Source organism: Dermacentor silvarum, chromosome 1 (genome assembly GCF_013339745.2).
Source record: "Dermacentor silvarum isolate Dsil-2018 chromosome 1, BIME_Dsil_1.4, whole genome shotgun sequence".
NCBI classification, from domain to species: domain Eukaryota; kingdom Metazoa; phylum Arthropoda; class Arachnida; order Ixodida; family Ixodidae; genus Dermacentor; species Dermacentor silvarum.
The window spans coordinates 236,665,105-236,688,490 of record NC_051154.1 but is presented as its reverse complement, the minus strand read 5'-3'; the positions used below and the strand labels follow the sequence as shown (position 1 = coordinate 236,688,490).

Sequence of the window (23,386 nt, the reverse complement as noted above, 5' to 3'; positions counted from 1 at the left end):
CATCGCTATGCAGCAAGAGTTTACTATGTGCTTTTGCTAGTGAGACATCGAGTCCGCATGCAGGTACATCGACAATATATCTGGAAGCCACTTGTGAGACCTTCATGTCTGCGATACAGGCAGAATAGCTTTACTTCTCTCACAATTAGTTCAGCGTTTATACAACTCAAACAAAATGCGCTTTTCTTAGCCTAAAAATTGCGATTGAAGGTGGAGTTGCTCCAGAATATTCGTGGCCAACATGTGCGAAATGGGATGCAAGTAAATTATTCCGAAGCGAAAGGTCCTCGACAGAAACAAACATGAGGGGGCGCTTGGTTGCAAAGGTCGTGCAAGAACAGCGAAGAATTCCGATTGGACACGGGGAAAGGAACATGGCACGCTAACTATAATGATTGACATTTTATTATTGCGAACTATTTCTTCGCGCGTCCGGCTGGGTAGCCTAAATAGTTCGCAGACTATTCATAAATAATGTATCCGACGTTGCGTATTTAACTCGGGTCCCCCGGCGCAGCAACTCGGTGCTCTTCCCGTGGACTTGAGCTTAGTTGTGCTGTCCTAGCTGCAAGTAATAAATTAGACTATTTAAGTACGGGAGTTTCTTCTAGTATCTGTAGTGTAAAGTTCTACGGTATGGAAAGGCAGTTGGGGGAGAAGGACGTTTCGCTGCACAATGTAGATTTCTTTTTTGTGTCTTTTATGTTTTGTTTATTTGTTTCGTAAACGAGAACTACTAACCGCAAACTTTCGTCGTCCGAACAGTGCATGCTGCACATGTGACTAAGGAGGACACTAGCGATCTCTTTTCGACAGCACGACGATGAGAATTCGAAATAGCAGGCATATGTGTCCCCTTCAGGATTGCGGACAAAGAAATTGCTTTGTTGTTGCACATAATCACAGGCTGTTGTTATTGCACCGAGGCTCGTAATGCATTGTTTTTTTTTTTCAGCTGCAACGAGATCTTCCCGTTTACGTTTTAACTCTTTCCGTATTGGGCATAGTTAGCCCACTATCGATGGTTTGAAACGCCGCTTTCGAGACCTTTCGCGCCCCTCACGAACATACTGCGCTATCGGACGTGAAGGAGGAGAACTATATTTTACTTTTATAAGCAGTTCGCTTTTTTTCCCGCAAGGCGGTGATCTTTAAACGCGCTCCGAAGTTTCCCGATCGTCAAAGGAGAACGAGAAAATGCCGCGCGCTATCGATGGTTTGAAACGCCGCTTTCGAGACCTTCCGCGCCGCTCACGAACATACTGCGCTATCGGACGTGAAGGAGGAGAACTATATTTTACTTTTATAAGCAGTTCGCTTTTTTCCCGCCAAGCGGTGATCTTTAACGCGCTCCGATGTTTCGCGATCGTCAAAGCAGAACGCAAAAATGTCTGGCTCCGCAAACGGCGCGCGCGCTTCGGGATATCGCAGATATCGCGATTCCGCTGCCTATGCGGCTGATCTTATCAATACATCGAATAGGAGTGAGTCAGAGGACGCTGGATTTTTGTCGGACTTTGAGTTTAAAAGCGACGACGACGCAAACCAGCCCGGAACATCGGCGGTCGCAGTCCGGCACGCCTAACTGTAGCGCTTGCAGTTAAATTTTTGTAGCGAAATAGCTGTTCAATGAAAAAGGTTGATTTTTTTCAGAGATAGTGCCTAATAGATGGCTATACATTTCGTATATCTCATAATCTTCGTATCAATTTTTTGGTAGATACAGGCGTGTCTTTACAAACTTGTAAAAATTTAATCCTTTTTATGACATACAGCTCCTTAATAAAACTTTAGTACGTGAAAATTGCATTCATTTTGCTTTCTTTTTGTGTGTTACATTAAATATTGACTGCAGTAGTTCCTTCAGAAAAAAGACATCTGCCGTAACATAAAAAAACACAAATTTTCCCCATGGAAGGGAAAGAGTTAAAACGTCGGTACATTAGAACGACAGAAAGCCGAGCAAGTTGTTTGGCACTTGCGGTAAGGAAAGGCAGGTGTGCGAAACGCTGACACAAGTTAAAAAACGAGGAGTCGAACACGAACGCCGACTATCAACTTGAAGGTCAAAAGACAGTGGCGGAAAAGAAGACACAAAACCAATCTGCGTATGATCCGGGGAAGGCAGCATCCACCCGTCATCACAAACGTGCGTGGACAACTGGGAAAGATAATGGTTCAGACGCGACAATTGATTTGTACGCGATATTATCGAAGGTTGACTTACTCACGTACTGCTGCTATTAATTATATGCCATGGCTCCACCACAAAGCACACCTTTTGATTCCTACGTCTGAGTAGAGCTTTACTGTCTTCAAATTAAGTAGTAGACTTGCAACTGCGAAAGTAACTGCAACTGTCAATGATCGTATATGCTAAATTAATCTCTGATTAACGCAATGACCTGTCAATCGTCTGCCGTACATATAAGGGACCGCAGCCAGAAGGTGCTTTATAAACTACGCCTATGCAGAATTTTACAAACTTGTTGGTTTATTTTACATAACAGGTGTGGTATTTTTTATGTGTTGCCATTCAATGGCCATTTATTTTTCTGCACTGCGGTGATTATCTTTCCTAACCTATTGCAAGCCGTGATCACAACGTTCACCTCCTGCCGACTACCTAGTTTCTTAAGTCTGTGTAACAGATAGTGAATGCCAGGTGTATCCCATGACAGTGTTCTTACCACCTGCGCTTTCTGCCGTTTGAGTTGTCCTTTTTGTTCTATTCTCATGAGCCCCGTGTTTTGCGCACCTTCCTTACTAACGCGCTCTCTTTGTACCGAGCTTTGTGCAGTCGTACTGGGAGAGGTCATATGAACAGATAAAATTGTTTATATTATGTCACTATTAGAGCATAAAAAGGTACCAAAGAGTAATGAAAAAAGCGAGCAGAACACAGAATAACCTTGTTTACTTCACTGAAACATTCGCTCAAACAGACGCTCAAGGCATTCAGTATGCAGAATGACATTGCCAAACGAACTGGCTGAAAAAAAAAAAAAGCCTGTAACCAGAAAACGGTGTTTGTTGGTTACTGGAGGACCCGGACGCAGGCAGTCTCGTAAGCATAAAAGTGTCACTTACGACACATTTTGTTCGTTAGTGCGCAACACAAGATTGTTGCGTCGCGTGGGCTCCTAACTGTACGCGTGACACTTATGGCAAATAGCTGCCTCCACGTACAGTCAGGGAACAACCTAAAGTGCCAGAGATTCGCAGCTGAAAAAAAAGAAAGACTGAAGGTGGCGTACAGTAGCTTTACAAACGCGTGTTTTAGCAAATACGCTACAAAAAAAAAAAAAAAAAAAAAAAAAAAAAACAGGCAGGCAATGGTTCGGTGCGAGCTCTTGCGTATTCAAATTGCTCGTTCTACCCATTGCGAAGTCTTGAATGGAACAGTCGTGGGAAACATCAAGGCATGTATCTGTGACAGCAAACTATGCTTGTTTCGCACACTGGTCAGAAGTAGTGACCTGTGAACTAAATGAAAATGCATCAATATTACACTTGTTTAAGATAATTTCTGTAGCATTAAACTGAATTCTAGGGTTTTACGTGCCGAAACCACAATTTGATTATGAGGCACCCCGTAGTGGGGGACTCCAGATTAATTTTGACCACCAGGGCAGCTTTAACGTGCCCCCAGTGTACGGGACACGGGCGTTTTTTGCATTTCGCCCCGGTCGAAATGCGGCCACCGCGGCTGGGATTTGAACCCGCGACCTCGTGCATAGCAGCGCAACGCCCTATCCGCTAAGCCACCGCGGCGGGTAACTTCTGTAGCAACGAGAGAATTGAGGGAAATATGTTGAACCGGGCCTCGTAGAAACTGTTCCAGTTTCTTAAAATGACGACATTACCAATGCAAGAAAGAAGACTTGTATCATTGAAGATCGCTCACGTGTATATAAACTATCCCTTTTATTTCTAGGGCATGCTGATTTATTAAAATAGAGGACATTACTCGCGGACACTATGAATCATAATACTCTGCTGATTAACTTTTCTGCCCTAATTATTAGGCAAGGGCACATGCAGCAATTGTGAAATCGAAGCCGGTCAGTGCTTGAGGCAAGTCCGTTTCGCGGGAATCTTAAGACTAGCACCAGTTTGGAGCACCATCCCAACAGTAGCACCATCCGCGCAATTAATACCCTGCCATTCCATCTGTAGTTCTGTCCTGAAGTGTAAAAGGTAAGGCTTTTTGGAAAGATAATAGGTGTAATGCCAACGGTCCTGTCTCGAGGATTTGTCTGGTTCAGTTCTGCAATTGCAATTTGTGACATATTATAAGCGCTTAAAAATATTTCGTGGTGCTTGCCTAAAGACGTATTATTTGCTGCAATATTTGGGTCCGTAAGCCTCTTTAACTAATCAGTGTGCTGTCGGCCTTTTCAACAAGTCGCTTGAAGTGACGGAATATAACCGAAACGGGTGATTTCTTAAACAAATAATTTGGGTTCGCATTCATCAAACGCCTTCGTACGCTGGAAAGAGAGAGAGAAATAAAGAAAGGGAAAGGCAAGGACGTTAACCAGGTTTCACGTATTTTGATGCCCTATAGTGGGGGGGCGGGGAAGGGGGGTGGAGGGGGGAGAGAAGCGAGCACACACGCACACACAAAATGAAAGGGAGAAGGAAACGGAAAGTGATTCACGCGTGCACACACACCAGCGTTCACCACGCAATCAAGTGCGGTCGCAGAGCTCAGACGTATTCAAAAAGTCGCAATTTCGCCCAAAAGGTGAAGCAATGATTGCAATAACAAATTATTAGACAGCTATACGAAGCAAGGCCAGTATAGTTTTATAAGCTGCATAAACTGCTGTAAACATCCGCTTACTAACTAAATTAACAAGCCTGCTGTCAGCGCGTACTGGCAAACACGAACACATCTCACTCGATGACCGCGGACACTCGCTCGTAACGCTGGCGCGATGAAGAGCGGCAGCAGTGGCGAGCCAATATTTTCTGCGAAAAAAATAAGGCAGGAAAGAAAGACGCAGTGGCAATCCCAGACATAGATTACTTATTACTTTCTTTTGGAGGGGGGTGGGGGGCGAGGTGGGGGGAGGCAGGAGAAGACGAAACTTTATCCTTCAGCAAAAAAGATGCAGCAGTGGCCCAAAACAGCTTATGTCTTCATTTATGAGGCGGCGTGGATTAGTGGAAGTCCGAGAAGGTGCTAAAATTCATTCCTGAGCAAAAAAAAAAAAAAAAAAGAGGACGACAGAACTTTGTTTACAACGTGATGCATTCAAATGAGCAGCAGCGTTTATACGCACCCTTAGCAAACAACTTAAACTATTGTGGATCCTATCGTTCATATTCCTTAAATAATTACTCAATCGTGCTTCCTGCGTTGTACACATAGTATGTTGATTCTAAATTTAAAATGCTGCGGCAAAGCTTTGTACCAGAACTTCGATAATATGATACAATGCCAATTTTACTCACTTTCCGTGAGCTACTCTTCTTCGCCCAATAGATGTTTCAATAGAACTCGAAATCATGGCGTTGTGGTCAGTCGGTACTCTTTGTAGTACTCATCCAGCGACACCTATCGTTTGCTGATCACACTCGAGAATCGATGACGCCGCAAACCCGAGCAGGGCTACTTCTTGTGTTAGCAGGCGCCTTTGCGAAAATTACGGCATCGGACGTCGTCATCGTGCTCGCCACCGTAGTTCGCAGATGCATAAAGACTATAGCATCTCCTAGAGAGATAAAAGCTCTCTCTCTCTTGGCACCTGCTCCTGGCCTGCACTTCTGCCGCTCAGAAGACTGCCGGGATGTTTTGTAAAAGTACGCCCACATATGAAGGAAAATAACGCGCACCATGAGAGCTACGGCGCGGTAGACTCGTGCCGCGCGAGGTGTCAGAGCTATTTTTCGCGCGCGCTGCAGACATGCAGACGACACCAATGAGTGCGACAGCTTCAGCTAGGTGCGCACGAGGCAGCCGATGTCATCCGGATCCGCCGGACGGTTTGTTTTGCACTCGCTTTCATCAGGCTTTGAGGGTAGTACTCTATCGAGGGCAAGCGATACCTTCATGCTGTCAAGTGACTGCCGCAGCGCTTAACCGGCAGTCAGTGTTCGCTTTCTTTTATTGCGATAGCAATTATATAGACACTCCAAGCGGATTTCTGGCGTCGGCGTCGCCGTCGCCGCGAGTTTCCGTATAAAGTCCAAGGGCGATACAATCGTCGCCGCGCGCCGTATGCTCTATGCGCTGTGTGCTATGTACTGAAAGCGCGCGAGGGACGCGCGCGCTTTCACGGAGAGCGAAGGCACGAAGGAGAGCAAACGCGACGTCTTCCGTCTTGCGAAAGGCCGTGGGGGGCGACGTTGTGCTGCGGCACCAACTGCGTATCTTGCGACCGGGGGCAAGGGAAACTGGCGACTCAATTTCGCACGCGAAAGGAAGAAAGCGGGAAGGCAGCGCGGAAAGGAGGGGGTGCAGCTTCTACTCTGCCAGCAACTGCACGGTACTTGTACTTTGTGTGGCTGCGGGTGGTCGCGCGCACCGCATCTTGAAAGTGATCTGCAGACGGCTCATAGCTTTGTATGCGCTGTGCCTTCGGCGCTCAGTTCCCGTTGAAGCCATAGACCGACCGCACGAAGCTTCGCTGGCTGCTGCCGCCGCGCTTGCTCAAGCCAGCATTTTCACCGCGATTGTCTGCGGTCATCGAGTGCGATCTATTCATGTCTGCTCGTGTGCGCTGACACCATGCTTGTTAATTTAGTTAGTAAGCGAATGTATACAAGTTTATACAGCCGATAAAACTACTATCCTCACTCTGTATAGCTGTCTACTAATTTGCTATCGCAATTGATGCTTCGCCTTTCGGGCGAAACTGCGATTTTTTTTTTGTTTTCCCAGAGTTCACGCAAGTCACTGGACCATTTGCAAAAAAATTCTGCGCATGCATGAGAAAACAGTTTTCATACAAAAATACTCTCAACCACTCACTAGCAGAAAAAAAAATTATTGTCACCATGCAACAGCTTAGCCCTTACTACCGCCAAAGTACTTTATACGAGGGTTCGGCAGTATAGTAAAGGGGCTGCTGAATGGCCGCAATACATTCCCTCTGGGTGGCCGGGTGTGGGCTGCGGAGAAACTAAGAAACTAAGTCTCGTGATCGACACGGTGCGATTGATTGAACATCGTCTGGAATGCGAGAATACCTTGTTTTCTTGAAACGCCGGGGTGATGGAAGCAATCAGCATAGCGTTGCTAGCATAGCTGCTAAACAGGAGTCTATTTGTGCCAACAAACACAACCTCAAAGCCGGTGGAGGCGACGCAGGAGCCTTTGATAGACGCAAAGCTCCACCGTTTCACGACGGTCTTCCTGCGTCACCGACGTCATGAGTGTCAGTATTGTGGCTATTTGGGCTTGTTGGTAGTATACATATTGGTGAATTGCAGCGAAGTGTGGGAGATAACCTGGGGCTAAAGAGGTTACTCTTTGGTAACAGGGGGCCTAGAGCACTGCACGGGCCGATTTTTTCAGCCCGGGCCCGTTTTTACGTTGGGCGGCCCGCCCGAGCCCGATCAAAACTTTTATGGCGAGACCTGGGCCCGGCCTGGGCCCGGAAATAATCTACGTTACCCGCCCGGCCCGGCCCGCCACCCGTTTACCTTAGGCCCGAGCCCGGCCCGAGCCCGACTCGAAACCGGCACGAACCCGGCCCGAGCCCGAAAAATAATGTTTTTCAGAGTTGAGACGCCCGAGAATAACTCGCTGCACGTTACATGCACACCACCAGAAAGCCCGAGCCCGGCCCGGGCCCGGGTCAAAAAGCACACGCCGTGCCCGAGCCCGGCCCGAGCCCGTGAAAAAACTGTTCTACCCGGCCCGGCCCGGCCCACGGGCCGGGCCGGGCTCGGGCTTTCGGGTAAGTCCGAGCCCGTGCAGTGCTCCAACAGGGGCATCCTACCCACGTTCGCGGAGTCATGCCCCTCATCATTGGCAGTGCTTAGGTAGTTGACACGTTTTCAAATACAAGTGTCATGGAGTGAGGGTGAGCGAATTGCAGGACGCTAATGACCGGCTAAGAGAACACTCAAATATTGTCAAGAAAAGCGTGCGCGACGGTTGGGTTGCATTTCATTGCAGTTAATGTGGCTCTGGACCGTTGCTTGCTCAATGTACTGTTGTCAGCAGACGCGGTGATCAACTAACACATGAAATAGTTCAGGCTGAAATGATTTCGCGACTTGGCTCTGGGTGTGTCACCACGCTATCTGCGCACTTGTCAGATAAGAAGTTCACCTTCCTAATGGTGTGAATTGTGCATGTGCAATGTGATGAGTGACGGGTCGCCGTAACACGGGTCGCCGAAGATGAAGCTTTTTGTTTGAAGTTAGCGCTCGCCTGTCATCTCGCGTTTTCTGTCTTTGTGCGCTGCAATTCACAAATATGCCATAAATGGTTTTTCTGCTCAAACTGCGGCCGGCCCCACGTCGCAGACCTTTCCCTACTGCTCTCGCTCACACAGAGTACAGCCAAGATGTTATCGCATTTGGATTTTATACGGAACATCACGGCGACAACGACAAATTAAATGCGACTGGATTGTCTATATAATTGCTTTCGCAATAATAAAAGGGCAGCAGAGGTCTAGTGGCCTTGTGCACGGATGACGGTCGAGTCCACGGTCCAATTTTTTTTTTATTGTGTGAGCGCACTGTCGTTTAATCGCGAACATATTTGCGAGGCCAGTCGAAAATCAAACCAAATTATTGTATTTAACGTATCAAAGCAACACACACGCTATGACAGACGCCGTAGATGGGAAGGGTGGGGGAAGAAGGCTGCGAATTCATTTGACCCCCCCCCCCCCCCCCCCCAAAAAAAAAAAAATCGAAGTGCACGTGCATTTTCACATTCCGCGCCCCCATATGAATACGGCTGTCGTGGCCGGCAATCGAACCAGTGAGCTCGTGCTTAGGAGCAGAACTTCATGGCTACCGTGGGAGGTATAGTCAGAATGCGCGTCCAATGGGGAACAGCTCGTACGATCGAAAAATACCGTCTATTCGGCCCCTATACTGCTCAAGAGGCAGGAAAAAAAAAACAGCTAGCACGACCACCTCGTTTAAACCGGTGCACTTCTTGAAACTGTATATGCAGGCGCGAAAGCCGTTGCGCTTTCAGGAGGAGGGGATGAAAATAATTTATCGAATTCCCGGGTTATATGTACTCTAACTGCATTTGTTCGAGGGCCCGATAAGTTCATTAGACCCAGGATACGGCCGTAACGGTGTGCACGCCACGTGCGATGAATAGGCCGGCTACGCAAAATTGCATTTGGATGAGGCGAGACGCGCGCAGAGAGAAGTGTAAGCCTGCCAAAGGCGTCCTCGTAAATTATGTCTGATCAAAATGCGCTGTTAGAGCCGCCCGAGTCGCCCCGATGCAGTCCTCTTAGGTTCGCTGAACTATTTTTTTTTTTGCTTGTTGGAAACATAAGGTGTTACACTAATTTATGCGATAAGCAGTTTATTCAGCACAAGAACGTCTGTATTGTTTTATTCCACACACTTGCTGTGTCAGAATTGAGGAATGGTCATTTCTCACACGGAATACCTGAAATGGAAAGTACAAACTCTCTAATCACCATCATCATCAACATAATCGTATTTGAAGTATATATCGTTCTCCCCGTTTTACAATTCGCATTGCGTTATTTGCTTCGTTGACACAGCGACATCACACCAGCGTTTAGCGTCAATATCCCGTAACGTTAAACCAGTTCGTAAATGAAAGAAAGGCAGAATGATAATTAATAAGTATAATGTGTGTACACGCTTGCTCTACTAGCTTAGTTATTCGTGTACTCGTCTGTTGTGTGCTTGCAGTCACAAATCTGTGCCCTATTCCCATGCAACTCACTGTGTACGTTTCTTTATAACAGCGTCACTGTGTAACTTGGGCGGGCAAGCAGACGCGCCTGTATAATATCTGACAGTGAGCCTAAAATGGACTAACTGGCGTTCTTTGATGGCAAAACTACCTGTGACTTTTTTCCCCTCACTCTTATTATCTCGCACCAGCCGTTAAAGCAAACGTTAGAGAATAACCACTTCGCAACGGAATACTTCGCTATGCGCCGGCCTTTATTTTCAGTCGACCAAAGCGAATGTACTAGCGAGGACGCCAGCAACTTAAGGAAGAGAAAACCTTTGCCTCACTGTCGATGACGGTCAACTTGAGCGACCCTGAAGGCACGAAACCACGCACAGACGCACAAAAAAGGCTGCAGACTTAAGCGCAAATTTTGCATGACTCAATATATATATAACTGAAGGTTATGGGAACGAAGGAGAGCACACGGTCGGAAAGGCGAGCCAAATGCGAAAGGGCAGAACGTGCAAAAAGATAGAAAAAAGAGATACAAAGAGAAAAAAAAAGTCCAGGCTTCAGCGATTACTTCGGCTCTGAACCCATATACGTACTGTGACAACACCAGGCTCTTCTGAAAGCGCACATTTCTCAACAACGACTTCTTAAGGAGTGTGCTGGCCTGGGCTGGTTGGTACATCATTAGGACGGGAACAAACAGCGCTAGGACGGGAAGAAGCGAGTATACAGACAAGGCGCTGAGGATAAAAGAGCCCGATTAACCAGAAATGAACTGAAGCAGTGTGCTGGCCTGGGCTGGTTGGTACATCATTAGGACGGGAACAAACAGCGCTAGGACGGGAAGAAGCGAGTATACAGACAAGGCGCTGAGGATAAAAGAGCCCGATTAACCAGAAATGAACTGAAGCAGTGTGCTGGCCTGGGCTGGTTGGTACATCATTAGGACGGGAACAAACAGCGCTAGGACGGGAAGAAGCGAGTATACAGACAAGGCGCTGAGGATAAAAGAGCCCGATTAACCAGAAATGAACTGAAGCAGTGTGCTGGCCTGGGCTGGTTGGTACATCATTAGGACGGGAACAAACAGCGCTAGGACGGGAAGAAGCGAGTATACAGACAAGGCGCTGAGGATAAAAGAGCCCGATTAACCAGAAATGAACTGAAGCAGTGTGCTGGCCTGGGCTGGTTGGTACATCATTAGGACGGGAACAAACAGCGCTAGGACGGGAAGAAGCGAGTATACAGACAAGGCGCTGAGGATAAAAGAGCCCGATTAACCAGAAATGAACTGAAGCAGTGTGCTGGCCTGGGCTGGTTGGTACATCATTAGGACGGGAACAAACAGCGCTAGGACGGGAAGAAGCGAGTATACAGACAAGGCGCTGAGGATAAAAGAGCCCGATTAACCAGAAATGAACTGAAGCAGTGTGCTGGCCTGGGCTGGTTGGTACATCATTAGGACGGGAACAAACAGCGCTAGGACGGGAAGAAGCGAGTATACAGACAAGGCGCTGAGGATAAAAGAGCCCGATTAACCAGAAATGAACTGAAGCAGTGTGCTGGCCTGGGCTGGTTGGTACATCATTAGGACGGGAACAAACAGCGCTAGAACGGGACAAAGCCAGTACACAGACAAGGCGCTGAAGCGCCTTGTCTCTGTACTGACTTCGTCCCCTCCTAGCGCTGTTTGCGCCTTGTCTGTGTACTCGCTTCGTCCCGTCCTATAGCACTGTTTGTTCCCGTCCTAACGACTTCTTCACAATGAGGCGCAATGCCTTCTTCGCCCACTACAGCACTGCCTGCTGTGTCCTGCGAAATGCGTGCACAGACGCCATGCAGGCGACACTGTCGCGTGGCACGCAAAAGCCCGCGCAGGCGTCCTTACTCGTATGTTGTACTCGATAGCTTCAATGGCCAGCGCGTCCAGCTTCTACGTGCAAATTGCCTGAGGGTTTATAAGTTCTAAATGCGATGTTTCTTTCTTATTCGCCCTGTGGCGAGGTTGAAGCATATAGGAGGTTGCCTGACGACGACTCAACTAAGATGGCGTAACGAAAAGAGCGGATTTATAGACACGAAACCCTTTTCTATAGATTTTATGTGAAATTATATGAAATTATCAACGATGTACTAATTAGGTTATTAGAACACTCCTCAGGGATCAAAGCGAGATGATGTTGGTGTGAAGACTAATAGCCGGTTGGAAACTTAACCCATGTAGGAATACACGGGGCATGACACAACATCCATGGGGAAACATTTAAATGTAAGCACGTTGTAGCGGGATCGAATCCCGGCCCCGGCGGCCGCATTTCGGTGGGAGTGAAATGCAGAAAATGCCGTGTACCGTGCATTGGGTACCAGGAGGTCCAGGTGGTGAAAATGAAACCGGAGTCCCCCACTACGGCGTGCCTCATAATCAAATCGCACTTGTGGCCCGTAAAAAAAAAAAAAAAAAAAAAAAAACCAGAATCCTAATAACTTTTAACTGTATTGATCAAGAAAAAAAAAGAAAAAGAGGGGGAGGGGCACTAGAAATAACAATACTTGACTTGAAGCCCGGCAGAATACCCTACATAGAGGTGTGAAATCAATTGAAAAACTATTGCATGCACTGACAGCAACAGTTTTGATACGTAAACCATATATAAGCAGACGAATAAAGACATCAAGCTCAAAGTTTGTCGGCCGAGTCGATGTGAACCCCCTGAACGTTGTTTTACAATACTGAAAGTACCTTCCGCATTGACTGAGCGGTTATGACGTACGTTCTGCTGCAGAGCAGTCGCGCTTGCGATTCCCAGCCGCGGCAATCGCGGTTATCGAGCAAAGGGTGCACGTTAAAGAACATCAGAGAGTCGAAATTATTGCGGAGCTCTCCAATATGTTGTTGCCCCTCAAAGCCGCTTTGTTACTTTTGGACGTTAAAGAAACCAATGATGGTTAACTAAATAAATAAATAAATAAATAAATAAATAAATAAATAAATAAATAAATAAATAAATAAATAAATAATAAATAAATAAATAAATAAATAAATAAATAAATAAATAATCCTGACACAGTCAAAGTCAGCCCTAGCATACTTACAATATCCTGTGGCGCATGACACCAATCAGAATTTGACTATATAGTTTAGAATAAATAACAAAGGAACTAACTGAAAGGACACTGAACAATACTATACTATATGCATAGCTGGTTCTGTTGGCATTGCAGAGAATATGGAACCAGGTAGATCGACCAGGTAAAGCTTATAGCTTTGCACCTGTTTCCATGGCACCTTTTATAAAAACCAGACCCTCCGCATGGGCTTGTTGGTTCGGCTCCCAACTGGCGGCAAGTTCTTTTTGTCGTCCGCTTTCATTCCCCTTTAAATTTTCATGTCTACACTTCAATTAAAACAACTAATCATTTCCCCTACGCTTTCCTTGGCGTCATTATCTGTTGGCTTCATATGGTTGAGACTAACAAGGAATCTCGCCCCTCGGTTCCCCATCTTCTCGTTCACTGCTGTAAAACTATGGCTCCCAAGTCACGGCGCTGTGATTTGAGCTACGTGACGCGGTCAATGACTCATTCACGCTTTTCTCTTGTGTGATCTCACTAGACTGCAGAATGCTTTCTTTCCATAGTCGCTGGCTCTCCAAATAGGGCCGAAGTTGCTGCCCCTTTGCATGCGGATTAATTTGTCTGCGGAATTTGTCTGCGAAAAACAAAGCAAACAAACAAAAGAACAAGCTTTTATTAAAAATCCCTTTACACCCATTAAAATGTTTCTTTTTTTTTTCGTCTCTGGAATTATGTAACCGTGCACATTCATAATTCAAGAGGCTCGAAAGTGCCTCCAAATGCCCATGATTGATCTTTCTCACGTGTTGATTATAATATTATTGTTTTTACACTGGTGGAGACAGTAACACTTTTTATAAGATATATCTTTTTGCAAGAGTGCAGCGATTTAAAAAAAAACAGATGTGTTTTTCATGAATGTACTGTTGCTACGAGAAGTTCAAGGGGCGCGGTAGACGCAAGCACCAAAAAAAAAAAAAAAAAAAAAAAAAAAAAAAACGAGATTCCGTTGCAGACAAGGCAAACATCCTGAAATCAAGGATGACGGTCAATGTAAGCACACCGATCGCAGACACACCTCTCAATTACTGCCTATAAGAGCAAGCCACGGTGACTGCGGTCTTTGAACTGCACTCAGACCTGCTTTTGTAACCTTCCTTACAGTAATAATTTTTTGTACCGTAATGACATAGTTATGTAAATGTGTTGTCGCTATAAGCTCTACCGACGCAACGGCCGTTAAGCATCGCATCTTTAGTGCTTCTTGATGGGTGGTTCTTCAGTGTGAATTTGAAGGAACAACTTCTGGAAGCCAGTTAGGGTCGAGGGCGAGTCATAATGCACCGACTGTCTATGTTTTTTTCTCTCTCCCTTTCTGTATCTTTTGCGTGTATGCACACGCATGGTTGTGTTTGTGTGTGTGCGTGTGTGCTTGTGTACTTGCATGTGCGCGCGTGAGTTTAAAGCGCTTGTTGAGCGCAGCTGCGTATAAAGCGCACCCGCGGAGAGTCCATATGCGACCAGCCATAATAGCCACGCCAATTGAAAGCGACACCTATCACGACTATGACACTGTGATGCTAGAAGACTATAATACTGAAAGACGCCATCTGTTATGCACCCTAATGGCAATCGATCGGATGCCCACAACCATATTCTAAGCCCATGGCCAATAGACACATTATAAAAGCCCTTCAAAGATTTATCATCATCATCAACATCATCATCATCATCAGCCTATATTTTATGTCCACTGCAGGACGAAGGCCTCTCCCTGCGATCTCCAATTACCCCTGTCTTGCGCAAGCGTATTCCAACTTACGCCTGCAAATTTCCTAACTTCGTCATCCCATCTGGTTTTCTGCCGTCCTCGACTGCGCTTGCCTTCTCTTGGTATCCATTCTCTAAACCCTAATGGTCCACCGGTTATCCATCCTACGCATTACATGGCCTGCCCAGCTCCATTTCTTCCGCTTAATGTCAACTAGAATATAGGCTAACCCCGCTTGTTCTCTGACCCACACCGCTCTCTTCCTGTCTCTTAACGTTCGTCCTAAGATTTTTCGTTCCATCGCTCTTTGTGCGGTCCTTAACTTGTTCTCGAGCTTCTTTGTTAACCTCCAAGTTTCTGCCCCATATGTTAGCACCGGTAGAATGCAATGATTGTACACTTTTCTTTTCAACGACAGTGGTAAACTCCCAGTCAGGATTCGGCAATGCCTGCCGTATGCACTCCAACCCAATTTTATTCTTCTGTAAATTTCTTTCTCGTGATCAGGGTCCCCTGTGAGTAATTGACCTAGATAAAGGTACTCCTTTACAGACTCTAGAGGCTGACTGGCGATCCTGAATTCTTGTTCCCTTGCCAGGCTATTGAACATTACCTTTGTCTTCTGCATATTCATCTTCAACCCAATTCTCACACTTTCTCGATTAAGGTCCTCAATCATTTGCTATAATTCGTCTCCATTGTTGCTAAATAGGGCAATGTCATCTGCAAACCGAAGGTTGCTGAGATATTCGCCGTTGATCCTCACTCCTAAGCCTTCCCAGTCTAAGAGCTTGAATACTTCTTCTAAGCATGCAGTGAATAGCACTGGAGAGATTGTGTCTCCTTGCCTTACCCCTTTCTTGATAGGTAACTTTCTACTTTTCTTGTGGAGAACCAAGGTAGCTGTGGAATCCTTGTAGATGTTTGCTAAGATATTCAAGTATGCCTCCTGTACACCTTGATTACGCAATGCGTCTATGACTGCTGGTATCTCTACTGAATCAAATGCCTTTTCATAATCTATGAAAGCTATATCGATTGTACTCCGCAGATTTCTCGATTACCTGATTGATGACATGGATATGATCCATCGTAGAATATCCCTTCCTGAAGCCAGCCTGTTCTCTTGGTTGGCAGAAGTCAAGTGTTGCCCTGATTCTATTGGAATTACCTTGATGAATATATAATACAATACTGAAAGCAAGCTAACGGGTCTATAATTCTTCAATTCTTTAACGTCTCCCTTCTTATGGATTAGTATAATGTTAGCGTTCTTCCAGCTCTCTAGTACACTTGAAGTTGCGAGGCATTGCGTATAAAGGGCCGCAAGCTTTTAAAGCATAATATATCCACCGTCTTTGATTAAATCTACTGTTATTCCATCTTCTCCAGCAGCTTTTCCCCTGGTCATGTCTTTCAACGCCCTTCTAACTTGATTGCTAGTTATAGAAGGGGCCTCTGTATCGGGTTCATCACTATTTCGAATGAAAGTAGCTTGACTGTTTTGGGCACTGTACAGGTCAGTATAGAATTATTCCGCTGCTTTTAGTATGTCATCGAAATCGCTGATGATATTACCATACTTATCTTTCAGTACATACATCTTGCCTTGTCCCATGCCAAACATTTTTCTTACTTATTTAATGTTGCGTCCATATTTTACGGCTTCCTCAATCTTTCCCACGTTATAATTTTGAATATCCCTTACTTTCTTCTTGTTGATCAGTTTTGACAGTTCAGCGAATTCTATCGGATCTCTTGAGTTGGACATTTTCTTGTTTTGTCGTTTCTTTATTAGGTCCTTTGTTTCTTGGGAGAGCTTACCTACTGGTTACCTTGGTGCCTTACCTCCCACTTCAATTGCTGCTTCTGAGATCAACCTAGTTACGGTTTCATTCATTACCTCTATGTTGTCTTTATCTTACTTTTCTAAAGATGCATATTTGTTAGCGAGCACCAGCCTGAATTGGTCTGCTTTTACCCTTACTGCCTCTATGTTGGCCCGTTTCCTCTTGACGAATTTCACTCTTTCTCTCTTCAAATTGAGAGAAATCCTAGACCTCACTAACCTATGGTCACTGCACTCTACCTTACCTAACACTTCTACATCCTGCACTATGCTTGGATCGGCAGAGAGTATGAAATCTATTTCATTCCTTGTTTCTCCATTAGGGCTTTTCCAGGTCCACTTCCTGTTGCTGCGCTTCCTGAAGAAGGTATTCATTATTCGGAGCCTATTCCTTTCCGCGAATTCTACTAACATCTCTCCTCTTGCATTCCTAGAATCGATGCTGTAGTTGCCAATTGCTTGCTCACCAACCTGCTTTTTCCCCACTTTTGCATTGAAGTCGCCCATGATTACAGTGTACTGATTGCACCTTTCTCATTGCTAATTCAACATCTTCATAAAACTGTTGTATTTCTTCATCATCGTGACTAGAGTTTGGGGCGTAGGCTTGTACTACCTTCATTTTGTACCTCCTATTCAGCTTTATTACGACGACTGCTGCCCTCTCATTAATGCTGTATAATTCATCAATGTTGCCCGCTATGTTGTTATGGACTAGAAATCCTACCCCGGATTCTCTCTTATCTGGAAGACCTCTGTAGCAGAGGACGTGGCCGTTAGTCAGCACTATGTAAGCCTCACCAGTTCTTCTAACCTCACCAAGGCCAATATAATATCCCAGGTAATGCCTGATAATTCTTCAAATAGTCCTGCTAAGCTAGCTAGCCTTACTCGAGATTTATATAAGAGGCTAATATTGTCGGAAATTTTTTGCGTTTTCTATTTCTTTCAGTGACCATAACCATTAGCTTTGGTGCGACCTGGCAACGTGTTTTTGTAATAATGCATGACGACTGACTTTACGTTCTAGGGTGTCTTATATCAGATCTGTTGAGATTTGTATGTATTGTTTGTGAGGTGACTTTCCGTTCTAATGTGTTGTGAGTTGTCTCTTCTACATTTATGCGAGGTTACTTTATGTCCAAATTTGTATTTGATGTGATTTGTGTGGGGAACTGTTTCAGTGTATTTACGTCACCGGACTGTCTGACTTTTTCGTTGCTACTTTTCTTTTGTTAAGTGCCGGCTTGTTATGTAATACTTAGTACATATTTGTTCTACGAGAAAAGAAGCAGCCGGTGCCGCCTAAAGGCGCCAATATCTCCTAAATATTATGTATTATAAAAAAAGAAAGAAAAGAAAACAGAACTTAAGTGGGCCTGGTGTCAAACCTGTACAAAGCAAGATAATTAGCCTAAAAGTGTCATTTCTATATATGTGGCGCGAGTCGTCGGGTCTGCGGACGCCAGAATCACCGAACTATCTCAGAAATTGAGCAGGCTGACCGCTCATAAGTTGTTGTCCAGATGAGTTGAGAGAAGGCGGAAGATTAATTCCCCACTTATTGTCTATCAACAATAACGAAAGTGCAGACATTAGAGCAATACACAACACAGGAGCCGCCGTGTTTGACAAGCTATTTATTATCAGAAATGTCCGGGAATTCTAGACATTGCCCCTTCGGCCACCAGTAGAACTTCACTGCAATGCAACAGAGCAACTCAATGGGTAGCGCTAAAATGAATAAATAGAAAATAAAATAAAAAAAGATTTTAGGAGATCGGCCGAATTTCAACTACTTTCGGCAGCAACGTTGACAGAGTACTCCTTTCTAGTAACATACGCATTTACGGCACTTAGCTGTAACTTCCCGGATGCGTTACAGCAGTGTCGCGGTACTGATTAAAGCACTGCTATAACCACTCCTTCCTTCAATGCGATATAGCCCTGAGGATGAAATAAATAAATAAATAAATAAGTAAATAAATAAATAAACAAAACAGGCGTTCGAGGGTCAATAAACCTGAAGGTTTCATAATTGATGTAGGTAGTGCCGCAGGACAACGAGCTGAGTATATTTCTTGCCAGATTTCGTGCATCGCATAGACTTGTAACAGACTTGTAACAGCGCGATTAAATAAAACAAAACAAACGTAAAACAATATCAATGGCAGACGATTTACACGCAATAAACATAAAAAAGACCGATGATTACAAAACAGTGAAATATCGCCAACAAATGCCGCCGTTGAAAACAACAATAATAATAAAAAAAAGAAAATATAGAGAAACAGAGTGTATGAACGGGGAGAGTCAGTGAAACCTTCTCATGGGATTACTGCACGACGCAGGCCAATACGCCCAGAAGAAACATAAGTGCAGTAGTGTGAAAGTGAAATATTGTCAACTACCCAACTGCAGCACGAACCCCCCCCCCCCCCCCCCCCAAAAAAAAAAAAAAAATACCCTAACGGTATCTCGGAAAGAAATATTTGTAGTTAAAGAAACAATTCGTCCTGGTCCGGGGATCGAAGCCGGCACCAACGCTTTTCCGGTGCCGCGGTCGCTCTACCATACGAGCTAACCTTCGTGCTACAGCCGGTGGATTGACAATTTTTCCTTTTGAACCTTCCTCCACGCGGAACTGATTTTTTCATGAATGCGGTAACGAATTTCCCGCATTTGTCTACACGTATAGTGCAAAAAAAAATTATAACTATTTTGTCCTTGAAGGACAGACAATTGACGTTGGATTCTACGCACGGCGTTTCACATCGTTTCGCTCATCGCCACAGGCACTGCTGGTGGAGCGCTCGCGCGACAGATAAAAAACGAGACAAAGCGTCGTCGTCGCGGTCGGGGAGAATAATGATTGCACGCGGAGTTCCCGTGAACGACGCTTCGCCATGGTTGTGTGCCGATGGCGAACAGCCCTTATAAATGAAGACACTTTCTCGCGGTGCAGTCGCTATCTGCTTCGACCTTCGGTGGGCTCGCAGCCTTACGAGGGCGTCGAGCACCAGCGCCCGACTATTCCGACTGCGTCACCTTGTTTGTCTACACGAGACGACGTTCCTGTTTTTCGCGCTGCCAACGCAACGAAAGACAGCGGCAACAATGAGGATACATCGTTTGTAAATATTTGGTTTCTTTTCCTCGTGTCTTTGCAATGAAAACGGTCAAGTCGAGTTGAGGAGGAACAACAGCCCTTGTTATGTGGCTGGTATCTAAGGGAACTGACGTTTGGGGACAGTTGCTGATAAGTTTATCTTAAGGAACGCATCATAAACAGTGGTCTCTTTCTCTCTCTCTCTTGTGTCACTGTTGGCACTGTGTTCCTTAGGATGAAGCTGGTATCTGTAATCTACGAACAAGCTTAAATAGAACACTGTTCCGGTGTACTCAGGGGGCCTGAGCGTAAAGATCACAACACAAGGAAGAAAGGAATATTGAACGCTACGGACAGCAGAGAGTGTTACTTAGGTGTTGCCGGTGAAGATTTTATGCCAGTTTAAATTTCTACATGTGATTCGATATACCACCACGGATTATGCGCCAATATTTCGTGAAGGTAAATTGTATTATAAGGCCTTCAATCCACTCTCCTGGCTACAAGAACACCATTCAGCAAGGGGGGAAAATATTCGCGGGTTTTATGTGCGAAAACCACGATATGATTAGGAGGCACGCTGAAGTGGGGACTCCGGATTAATTTGGATCATCTGCAGTTTCTTAACATGCATATAAATCTAAGAAGTGTTCTTGCATTTTGCCCCCATTGAAATGGGCCCGCCACGTTCGCGATTTGCGCTGCGCCGCGGTCAGCCCAACGCCAGACCCATTAATCTACCGCGGCGGGTACAAAAAGAGAGTGAAAGACGTTAAGGACTATAGAGAAAGAACCCAGTATGACGGAAAAAAATAATTCGAGTATGCAAATGTTTCGTCAAACAAGCTTATAGCAGGCACCGGTAATTAAGCAAGTAAACACAACAATGATTCAAGAAGTTGCTGTTCATACGTTAATGAAGTGACAGCTCTATATTCAGTCGGACATTAACGGAGGAAGAAAACTAGCTGACATTAAGAAATGCTTCACAACTATAGGTTACTGTGAAGAAAGACTTCCCATTAAGATGAGGCAGTACACACCGTATCAGTCGGCTGTCGCTTATAGCGCATGCCCCAACATGACTGATTCAATTGCTCTTAATAACGACAAGTATTTAGCGAGGCCCTTTGTTGTTCACTTGAAAATAATTCTGGGTGAGATATGCACTACAAAGCACTAGTTGGCTGTTGTGAGTGATAGAAATACGCTTGGTATGTATAGCAGTATACGCATTGCTGTCGCGATTTTCGATTCGATGCATTTCTTCGCGAAGACCAAGAAGCAACCAGTCGGGGAATTACCTCGAGCCATTGCTGCAAGGCCAGACGCTCAGCCGGCTCGAAGGTTGACATGAAACGGAACATGTTCCTTCCACGTTACGCGAACACATGCGAAACTCGAGGCAGAGGTGAACCACCACTACATTCGGCCTCGTAGCTAATTACCACAACAACAACGCAAAATGGTTCAACCAGATGGGCAAGCCAGGAAGGCTCCGCGTAGTCATCGAATCGACGACGCCAGACGATGACGACAGGCGCACCGCAACAGCCAAATTGAGCCTGCCCGCCCAGCTGTAAGCGAGGAGCCCCTCGCGACGGCCTCGCAATGTCAAGTTCAACTGCCCATTACATAGCTTCGAAGCGCGCGCGCAGGCGCGCGCGTCCAGCGCATGGCAAGGAGCAAAACACACAATTCCCTCCCAGCGCCTCGCAGCCTTCCAGCGCTTTTCCTCGTGTGCGGCCGCGTTAAGGGGCGGGCAGCGGCGATCGCAGATGAAGCGCGGACGTGCGTGCGTGCGTGCGTGCGTACCACACGGCCTGCGACGCGGCGCGGACGGCCCCGGGCATGGGAGCGGCACCAGAGGCCTGGACTCGATGCCGGGCCCACCGCGGGGTCGTGCCGTGAGGTCGCTCACTCACCGCCAGAGCCTGCAGGGCGACGATCCAGTTGAGCCAAGCCCTCCTGGCTATCGGCATACTGGCGACTGACGTTCCAGAGTCCGCTGAGGCGCACAAGAGGCAACAGCAAACCGGTTCCTTTTCTATCGACGCTTGTTGTCCTTCTGCCGCCGCCGTTCACGTCACGGCCGCGCGCACTCCTTTCTCTCCGGCCGGCCGGCCGGCGGCGGCGGCTAGCAGGAAGAACGGCCCGACGGGGTTCAGCATCGCCGCCGTAATGCCACCACCTGCCCCCCTCCTACCAGCACCTCCTACTCGTGGAGGAGCACCGATCTGAGCAGCCACGCCAGGTCAATCGAGGCGGCTTGACCACACCGGGGGGACGGGGGCAGGTTAAGGCTCGTGCGATACCGCATCCGCGTTTGATAAATGGATGAGCTCGACCATAGTGAGCGAAAAAAACGAAAAATCCGGCTGAGAATGTTGCTTATTGATTAAGGTAGGTCCTAATTCCACGAAAAAGAAAGTGCCTCATGTCTAACGACGTTCCATTCTGGAGACGACCTCCACAAAACCTCAGCGCAGGGAGAGTGACATACGGAAACGGAGGAAAAGACAAACAAAGGCGCAGTTTGTCCTTTCTTTCCTTGTACATGCCGTTCTTTGGTGCTTGTGGTTTCGAGTGTGAGCATTAGGCCGCGTGAAAGATCGCATTTATTGTCTATCAAGGAGTAACTCTCTCCACATCGATCAATATTAGAATAAAGATATCTGTCGGCGGGAGCGCATCAAATGCTTTGTTCATGAATCCAAATTTTATACTCTTGGCGGCCGTTCAACTATCGCGCAAAATATGTTGCATAACAACGGGCAGAAGGACGTTCCGCCTTTTCTTTCCAGAAAGAAGCGATACAACGCTCATATAATGAACGGTACAGGCTGTATCATGTTGTTTTCAGATACTCGTATCTCCTCAATGTTTCCTCCAGTAACGACATAATATCTAGTCCTGGAAATGATTGCACTTGAGCAGGCAATTTTCGGATGCACCTCGAGCTCCACGTTGTCCATTTCGCTTGCCTTCTTAGCTCTGATGTTGCCTTTGAATTCGTTGTAAAAAAGGCAACAACAGAACATTTTAAACTTGAACATCATCGTTATCACGACGTCACAAGCATTCTCCCAACAATGTCACGTAGACAACGTTCGCTTTGTCTTTGCGCCTTTCCCTTTCCAAATGGCGGTTTTCTAGATGAGGTGCTGGCTGCGCTCTGTACTTAGTTCCTTCAGTAGACTGCTATCTTAATCGCTGCCACGGCGCAGAACTGCCACGTGATGAAAAGTAAAGATGGTGGACATGGCTAGATGCCCCATTCCTTGGATTGCACCTTCTTCCGCGTCTCCCTGAAGATATCTGGAAGCACCATTTACAATCCAAGAAAGCTCTCCCATGCAGTATACATGATGTAGATCTATCACGAGGCTTTTTTCCGCGGCAATGTACCGCTACTTTGTCGCCTGTGGCTGAAAGTGGCATTTACAAATTCCCATTAATTCCTTGTTAGAATAGGCAACACATGAGAAAGCTGTTACCAAGTCTGCTGAGCATCTCCCATGCATTTGCCCCGGACACGTCGTCCGTTGCCTCACGCTTTGCGACACGTTACACCATTTGATCGTGTTTTCCGAAGGACATATCGTTCGACCATGGCGGAACCCTGGTGGACTGCCCTGAATGACCAGCTTCTTCTGAAGATAATGTGTACGCCCACTCATACTTTTCTCTCTTCCATCAAGG

General features: G+C 46.1%; 1 protein-coding gene across 2 annotated transcripts in view; it reads right to left on the bottom strand.

Moving 5' to 3' along the window:
- LOC119436952 (uncharacterized) overlaps positions 1 to 21,772 on the bottom strand; it is a 139,372-nt gene extending 117,600 nt beyond the window's left edge. For both annotated transcript variants that reach the window (XM_037703995.2, XM_049660129.1), the window contains exon 1: positions 21,610 to 21,772. In XM_037703995.2, the coding sequence (XP_037559923.1) occupies positions 21,610 to 21,666 (57 nt within the window). In that variant the 5' untranslated portion in view covers positions 21,667 to 21,772. The remainder of the gene's footprint in view (positions 1 to 21,609) is intronic.
- Positions 21,773 to 23,386: the final 1,614 nt, after the last annotated feature.